Below are 9,548 nucleotides of genomic sequence, written 5' to 3' on the forward strand. Positions count from 1 at the left end.
GCAAGGACGGAAAACATGGTCTCCATTCTAAATATTTTTATTTACTTTTATAATTCTAAATTTAAATTGTATTTTAAAAAATTGAAATTATATTAAAATTTTGAAACGGGGTGTGTGTTATTTATTGTGAATTGTATTAGATTCATGTTAAAAGTTATATTTGACCATCGATATTTAAGCATGTAAAGTTGATGTGTGAAAGTGATTCTATACAATGAAATTATTGTATCGGCTTATGTCAATTGAGACCTACATGACATGCAAAATTGTAACATATATATTATATGACCTTATTTATGTGACATGTGAACTTGTGACTTGTTAATGTGACCTCAATAGTTTATGCTTGACGTCGAGATCCAACTAATTGGATTCTTAAGAACATGAGTTTCTTTTCTCATTTAAAAGAGTTAACATTGTGATGTTCTTCCTCTCTCACATTTATGGTGAAGAATGTAATTGAAGTGTTTTTTCTCTTTCACAATGACGGTGAAGAAGGAAAATTTCTCTTTACAAATAATATTGAAACGGCAAGAATCTCATTTTGTATAATTTGATATATATATATATATATATATATATATATATATATAGTATTATTGGATTTTGTACGAAAATCTGTTATTTGTTTTTTATTATTCCTCAAGATACACTTTAAAATAAAAAAAGAGCATTGCTGAAGAGGCTCTTATAATTTCAACCAAACAATTTATATGATTAATAAGTACGAGTCACTTATTAACTATTCATTTCAATTATCATATAATTTCATCAACTTATAATAAAACTCAAACAAAACAGCGTAAATAAATTACTACATTTTTCAGATTTTAATTTTAATTCATTTTTAGGAAATTAATACTCTGAGGGTTTTAGTTGAGATATCAATAAAATAGTTGGTGAATAAAAAACATCACGAGGGCTTTGCTCAAATATTGCTTTGACTATGTTTATATTTTACGTGGAAATCAAAGTCACCACAACTAAAAAAAAAAAAAAAAAAATTGGATTCATTATATTAATTAAATATTAGAGGGTGTTTGGAAGTGATTTTTCACTCCCTAAAATTTAATTTTTTTACCATTATTTCACTAATTCCGCAGTAAAGTTTGATTTCTTCTCTCACAGGTGACTTCCACTTTTCTCCTAACGGTTAAAAAATCAATTCTCAAAATCGCTCCCAAACGAGGCCTAAATGTTGGAACTCATTAGCCAATAGTTAATGCTATGGACAAAAAAAAAAAAAAACCACATGTACTGGAAAAATGTCTTATAGAAGTTTTTCGGATGCTGTGTTCGCAACATTTGATTGGATCTTCTTCTTTTTTTGCGTTTTTTTATCATGAACAAATGAAAAATCGTTAACTGGATATCTGTAAAAAAAAAAAAATTGCGAAGTAAAATCTGTACACCTAGCATTGTTCGCTTGATGACCACCTTAATCAAAATCACATTACTTAATCAAAATTACATCACAACTCTGGGGCGTATAATTAATATTCGGTCGATCAAAGATTTCATTCCAACGACAATAGAAAGAAGAATTAAAGAAACAACTGAAAGAAACGTAACAAAATTTAGATGTGGCAAATCAAGAAGGAAAGCTATAGACACTATGATCCATCACCATGAATAAAGAAGAAAATTTCTACTATCACTTCGAAATTACACTTGCCTTTCAATCCTGCGGTGGATTTAAGGTCTGTGCCCAGGCCAGCAAAGGCCAATTCATTCTTACAATTTTTTCATGGAAGAATACATAAGTCAATTCTTAACTATACTCTAATTCAATTTTAAGAGAAAATATTTAAAAATTCAAAACTCAGGCGGTAATTAATAAATATTGTGTATAAAATAAATTTTAATAAATATACACCTCAAATAATGCTTTCAATTACCATACTCTCCAAAAAAACAAATGATAACAAATCTGGAAGCAACAAAGACCTTTCTGGAGTAAATTACCATCGTCAAAATATGATGGTTTGAAATCATCAAAATATTGAAGTCACAATTTGAAAATTATCAGAACATCAAACAAAAAGTGAATCTACAGAAAATTCATCTCGTCAAAATCTTAGAGATGTCAAACAGGCTGAGCAGCTAGTTGGCCAGGTCCCTCGACTCAGAAAAACAGGGCTCATGGGCAGCTTGGGCTCGTAATTTTACGAGCCCAAGCATGAGCAGAGTGGTTGGCCCGTTTGGCGAGTCAAACCGGCTCGACTCGCTAATGGATGAACCGCTTGTGGGCACGAGTCCACGAGCTTGGCTCTTGGTTCGTCATGAACAATGATCGAAAATGATCACTTTTTTGGAAAAAAAAATGATTGTTTCGATCACTGAACTTTTAACTGTGGCTAGAATGGCCACTAAATTTTTGGCTTTTTTCTTTATAAACACCCATGAACTAACTCATTTTTTCACACAATATCTATCAACAACTCTCTCTCTCTCTCTCTCTCTCTCTCTCTCTCTCTCTCGCTCTCTTCCACAATTATCAACAATTATACGATATAGATTCATTTTTACAATTCCATCATCTTCAATTTCAATCATTCAATTCTCACACTACAAATTCACAATCTTAAGCACATTATAGTTCTACCCGTACTCTTTACTCAAGTCTTAGAAGCTATATCATCTATCTATACATTTTTAATTTCATCACAACTCACAAATGGATCCACACTAATTTGTTAAGGGCTTGTTTGGTGTCGGAGGCGAATCACATGTGACGCCGCAAAATCAATATCAGAATCAATTTTCGGTCTAAATGAAGTACTAATTCCTAAAAAATATTTCAAATTTGTTTGCACATAGAAGAATAATCCAATTGATTCATATAACGTTGATGTTACTGAAGCTGAACAGGAGGAGGAACCTGAATTAGACATTTTTTATGTTAGAGGGAAGCAAAAGGGGGAAAACGGACAAAATGTTAGGATCACTTCAAATTGATTTCAATGGGTCGTGTTATCGATGGAGTCCTAAGTCCCAGAGTCTACAGTAATATATAAATACTTTCAACAACAATTGGCATGGTAAAAAGGCATTGGTACCACACACCTCAACTGTCATTACAAAAAGTGTGCGGTCAAACATGGACTTCTTGAAGTTGGTCAAACACAATTGTAATTTAGTAGTCCAGGAATCGGTTCTACGACTTCGTCCCTCACCACGTGGATGTATTCGGAAGAGAATGCTCGAACGAAAATAGTGAAACTTGTTGCTGGTGCTGAGTTGCCTCTACCAATAGCGAATAACCAACATTTCGTCTCGTATGTAAAAAACCCTTCAACCGAAGTACGTTGGGGTAGGTTGAAACACTCTTTGTTCAGATACAATAGAATATTTCCTTCAAACAAAACAACAATTAATTATGGATTTGCAAAACTATAGGGGTGTTATATCATTAACTTTGGATATATGAGAGATGATTAATAAAAGAGTTTATATAACTGCAACTGCACACTACATAGACTCACTTTGGTGTATGTATAAAAAATTATTGCTTTTAAAATTATTGAATTCCCTCATAACCCAACAATATATATAATGCTCTTATGATCATTATTAGAGATTATCACTGTGAAAGTAAAATTCGTTCTTTTACATTCGACGACGCTAGTGCTAATAAAGTAGTTATCGATAAGTATTACAGCTTGATTTTGGTTGTTATTTGTTTCATATTCGTTGTGTATGCCATATTTTAAATTCAATTATGCAAGATGATTTGAAACATATTAAAGATGAAATGCAAAGAATTAGGAATATGCTAATATATATCACAATCTCTCCTAATAAAAAACAAGCATTAGAGGAATTTTATGTCAAATCTAGGGTGATGAATGCTAAAACATTTGTTAGCAACATAGATCATGGATAGTACTCCACTCACTTATTATTAAAGTCATGCAAATATTTTGAACATTTAATAACCGAGTTTTATAACAATAGGCATATTTGAAACTATAACGACACTATTTTGAATGAATCCGATTGACTTTTAGATTTAAAAGTTAAAAAAAATTGACAAATTTTTATGATTCTGCAAATATTTTATATGGAATTTACTATTGCACTAAATGTATGGTGCTCGAACGTTTTTATATAATTGTAAGGACATTTCATAAATAGAAAAATGATCCGATATTAGTGCAATTATATATTTTATGAAATTAAAGTTTAGAAAATTTTGAAAAGACTTACCTATATTATTTCCTTTAACATGCATGCATCATAGACCCCCCAATATAATTTATCAGAAACTAAATATTTAATTGATCAAATTTCAAGAGCTTAAACTTTTAATGTACCTATCATGTATAGAAATTTAGAATAAACTTTATATGAAATGTATGAATTATATGCAGAATGAATAGGTACAAATATTAATCGAGTATCCTCTACATCTACTTCTTCCACTGACATTAAAAAAATAACGCTGAAATATTAACTTTATTTGAAAGCATTAATACGTATAGATATAATGCAAATGCAATATGTTCATCTAGTAATACTTTGTATTCTGCTTGTAATCAAACATCGGAAGCAAGTTCAAATATATTGCTTCCTAAATTAATTAATTACTTTAATCATAATATGTCTACCAATAAAAACAATTAAAAAAAGTTCCGAAAAGATTTTCAAATTCTGGTGAAGGTATGAACGACGATGGGCAGTAATTTTTGCAATTGCAAAAAACTTACTTACACATCCGATTAGCACTGTAGCTTTGAAGTCTGTAGTTAGTGCACGTAAGAGGATTTTGCCCGTGGACAGGAGCCAACTTAAAGAAGATATTTTGAAAGCATTAATGTGCGTGAAGAATTGACATGACACTCATTTTCGACCACAAGATAAGTATGTTAAAATTACATGACATCGGGTAAGTGATATTTAATTTAATATATTAATCAAAATTTGTTATTTTATAATACTATTTTCAATTTTCTTTTAAAAATTGTACATTTTACAAGTTGTTCGTATATAATTTCTAACTCTACATACTCAAAATTTAAGTCGTTTGTTCCAAATCCGGATAAAGGGGAAGAGTTTATATTTTATCTATTTAAAAAAAATTCATGAGCTCTCAAGCCCAAACTCGACTCGACCCACGAGCCGAGCTCATCCCTCGAGTAACGAGCCCAACTTCTGCTCGACTCGTGGGTAGCAGCCCATTGCTATCCCTACAAAATCCTATTACTAAAATTCCATCGAACGATTGAGGTCAAAAATGGAAAGTTGTCAACATAGTATATCGGAAGATCAAACAAAAAGAAAATCTACAGAGAGACATGTAAGAGCATAAATCTTTGATTCCCACAGTCATAATCTGATTAACTAAAACCTATCAGACAATTGAAGTCCAAAATTGAAAGTTGTCGACATTGTGTATAAGAAGATCAAACAAGGAAAGAATATATAGAGAACTCACCAGAGCAAAATAACTTCAATTCTCACCGACGAAATCTTGTTGATTGAATTTATGATCAATTTGGAGAACTCGAATCGGAGAAATCAATGGCATGTGATCAGTTCTCTTAAATTTGTGACCTTTAACCTATGTACTATGTACCATGTACCATGACATGTGACATGTAAATTGTTATATGCAATATTGATCCAATGGTCTATGACCGGTTCTATTCTTAGCTATTAATTCTAAATTAACTAACATTCACGTTAATTCATTTATTGTATTTGTCATTCGTCTTCATTGATGCATTTAGTTGTAATTCTAATACTCACATTTAAGTGCATTTTACTATTTACTTACATGTATAATAATTAGCCTTTTATTTTCAAATACTTGCATTTCTCTCATAGTTAGATCAAAATGGTGGATGAAGAGTTAAATATTACTCACTGTACAAGTTAGAAACATAAGTGCAAAAACTATATGCTTAGAGTGGTCTAAGAAGTTAGTTTTTCTAAAATTGATTCCCAGCCTCACTTTATTTTGATTGAATCTGTTTATTTTACTCGTAGACTAATTTATTCATACAATCACACGTTCCAATCAACGAATTCATACAAGTTACAACATACTATAAAGAGATACTAGTGGATTCAAGAATTACTCTTTAACAATTTCATTTAAAATTTCCGTTCAACACCAAATTATTACAAGCTACTAAACTAGCAGCCCATACAAGCAACTCGAGCTACTGCTCCGCAAATAAGACATACACAACATATGAAGCAACTTGTCGCAAATAACACATACACAATATAAGACACGACTTGACAGTACAACATACGAGAGTTTTAACTCTTTTTTCCTTCTCTTGATATTACGACTACTGATTAATGAAAGAAGCCACTCTTTTCAGCATAGCCTTCCCATTTTCACTGTTAGGGAAAAGCACACTGAATACATGGTTCTCCCCTTTTACATCCACAATATCTACCTCTCCATCCCACCCACATTTTGTCAATGCTTCCTTGTAGTGATAACCGCGTTCTTTAAGAATATCTTCTTCTGCAACATAAATAAGCACTTTTTTGCACCCCAGTTTTGAAAGATTCAAATCCATGGAAGGATTTATCGAAGGGTCATCTAAACCTGTAGCCTTTGGAAAAGAAAAAGCCCATAAATCATCCACATAACTCTTCTTAAATACTAAGGATGTCCCTTCCTTCCCAATTGGATCTTTACCCCAAAAATATGGACAGTTGAGAAAAATTCCATCTAGATTGATCCCAGGCAACTTCTCTTGACCAAATCTTATGGCCATGTTGTGTGCTATGTTGGCTCCAGCACTGTCTCCACCAAAGTAGACATGATTAAAATCAGCATTTTCTTGAACCCATTGCTCATGTCCTTCACCTGTGGATTCAGATGCCACACATTTTAGTTCAAGCCAAGCATCTTCATAAGCAAGAGACAATTTAAAGAATCTTTCAGGGACTGCTTGGGGAGATTTTTTAAAGTAACGGATTTGAGCGTTTATGAATGGATCGATTTTGAGTGATTTTAGTAGCAATTTTAAAAACAGTCTACTCCACGATTAGGAGTTTATTATCCATCGATTCTAGAAACATTTTAAAAGAATAAAATTAATATATATCCATTAGTGAAATTTTCGGTTTATAATTTCTTGTATGAAATTTTTTTACTAATAAGTGATTTAAAAAGTTATTTATTTAATTAAAATTTTAAATTAATATTTTTTACTTTTTAGTAAACTTTATAATTATAAGTTAATTTGTACTTCTAAATAATTTTTACACATAATTGAATTTTTACCTATAAGTAACTTCTTATATTTTATGAGTGAATTTTTTTCTTATTATTTTTTTTAATTAAAGTTTTTTTTTTGCTTATAAATAATTTTTCTTAGTATATTTTATTTAAATTTAGTTTTGATCAAAATCTGTTGATTGAAAATAATTATTTTATAAATGATAAAATTAGAAAAATATAAGAAACCGTAAAAAAAAAAAAAACCACCGATTTTATGGGTCAAGAGAACCGATGAAAATTACACTATACTGATCTAAAATCGGTGCCAAAAAATATGAATCCAATCCTTCCCTAGATAGGATTTGTTGTTGACTCAATTTTAATAAATAAATTTGCTTTTTTTCTAAACTTTTAATATATTATACTCACCCGTGGACTGAGACGCCACCCACTTCAGTGCAAGCCAAGAATCTTCATAAGCAATCGGAACAGGGTGCTCGGGGGCTAATCGATAGCCCACAGAAACTGCGACAACATTGGCTTCGGCGACGAGTGAATTCAGGTGGTTTTGGTACGTAGAAGAGGAGGGTGATTCCGCCACAAAGCCACCACCGTGAAAATAGACAAGAAGTGGAAGTTTCTGGCCGGGATCGATGTTTCCCGGGAGGTAAAGCCTAGCAGATACATCATGTTCCGGTGAAATCACGACGTCTTTGGACTGAACCCCAGTTTCTGAATCTACTGATGCAGGAACAATATCTAGTCCTACAAATCTTTCGACTTTTCCATCTTTGTATACTCGGACCATTGGATGAAAATCGTGGAGAATTTCTGTTGAATTTGTAGCCATTGAAGCAAGGTAAGGAAGGGAGTTATGAGCGAAAGAATTATTGGAGGAAGAATGAAACAAAATTTGGACTTAAAAATGTGCCTCGAATTGACGGCTTCCTCTGAATAAACTGTGGTCCAGTTGGTAGGAATTTTAAGAATTCATTTTTTAATCATTAAAAGAAAATAGAGGTCATTCGTGAGAGAATAAATCAAAAATTACGATTGGTATAATAAAATAATAATTAAAAAATCAATTTTTTTGGATGAAAAATCACTCCCAAACACCTCCTATACGTACCGATGAAATTTTCAGAAAATATTAAGATAATGAGGTGATAATACTGCATTTATTGATTTAATTATATTTTTTGTCCAATATTCAATAACATTTTAACAGTTGACAATTCGTCAAGAAAAATGTAAATATTTCTGTATATGTAGCATTTTTTAGTAAGCTCATTAGTTCCTGCTTGAACCATGTTATGTAAAGTTCATTTTTTTGTGAAATTTCATACAATAAAATAATTTCACATAAATTTTAAAAAAAAAATTCCTACTTTTTAATCATGGTTCTTTGAAAAATCATTATTAAAAAATCTATTTTCCCAAAAAATAAGGCTCAAGCATAGCCTTAATAAATTTATATTTTTTTAAATATAAAAAAATAATAAATTTGTAGAGACGATAAGTTATTTGGATGGTGTGGGTTTCCAATTGAAGGAGAAATTGAATTACTTTTATTTCCCATATTTTAAAATTTTTCAGTGATAAAAATATCAAAAATATGTATTGAATTTTATGTTGTTTTCAAAAATACTAAACAAAACAATTTTTTAATATTCTATGAAACTAAAAACAACTTGAAATTACCGGTCCCATAATTGCCTTGCCCCACCCCAAATAGTAGCAGGGCAAGAACGGAAAACATGGTCTCCATTCTAATTATTTTTATTCGCTTTTATAGCCCTTATTTGTTTCCCTTTTTTTGTCCATTAAAATGAAAAATATGATCGTTATCTATCGCATTGAATCACCATATTTGACTTTCTATCTTTTGTATGATGCTCGTAACGGCTATATTTTTCATTCTCATTTTTACATTAATGTATACCAAACGGGACAATAATTCTAAATTTAAATTGTATTTTAAAATTTTGAAATTATATTTAAAAATTTGAAACGGGGCAGAAAAAGGAGATTCTGTAATAACCACCCCGTCCTCACCTCGCCTTCCCAAAATCCTCAATGGAAAGGGATGGTAATGGCCGATCTAGCCCCCTTGCCATCCTTAGAGTCAAATCCATTCTTTATATAACAATTGGGAAAAACCGTAACTACCATAATTTAATATTACGTATTTATAAAATATCAAAGTTTGAGAAACTTTTCATAATTTAAGATTTTTTTATCAAAATAGGTAATACTTGATTTTATATAAATAAGTCACCTCGGTTGTTGGTTACTAATGGTTATGACTTTTCTCTCTCTCATCATATTTCTTCTCTAAATATTTGCACTAAGTTATATA

The 9,548-nt window shown here is 31.0% G+C and overlaps 1 protein-coding gene across 1 annotated transcript; it reads right to left on the bottom strand.

Moving 5' to 3' along the window:
- Window positions 1–6,067: 6,067 nt before the first annotated feature.
- Window positions 6,068–8,132, bottom strand: LOC111410801 (2-hydroxyisoflavanone dehydratase-like). Its single transcript, XM_023041337.1, has 2 exons — window positions 7,619–8,132; window positions 6,068–6,832 (listed from the first exon to the last, which is right to left on the bottom strand). The coding sequence occupies exons 1-2, from the start codon at window positions 8,037–8,039 to the stop codon at window positions 6,303–6,305; spliced, it is 951 nt and encodes a 316-aa protein (XP_022897105.1). The 5' UTR covers window positions 8,040–8,132; the 3' UTR covers window positions 6,068–6,302.
- Between the last annotated feature and the right edge of the window lie 1,416 nt (window positions 8,133–9,548).

The sequence above is a fragment of the Olea europaea genome, chromosome 15, assembly GCF_002742605.1.
Source record: "Olea europaea var. sylvestris chromosome 15, O_europaea_v1, whole genome shotgun sequence".
NCBI classification, from domain to species: domain Eukaryota; kingdom Viridiplantae; phylum Streptophyta; class Magnoliopsida; order Lamiales; family Oleaceae; genus Olea; species Olea europaea.

Excerpts from the sequence above, each read along its gene's own strand:
- LOC111410801 (XM_023041337.1), bottom strand. The coding sequence starts at position 8,039 with ATGGCTACAAATTCAACAGAAATTCTCCACGATTTTCATCCAATGGTC. Across the intron at positions 6,833-7,618 it reads GGTGGCGTCTCAGTCCACGG|GTGAAGGACATGAGCAATGG; the intron begins GTGAGTATAATA and ends CTGAATCCACAG.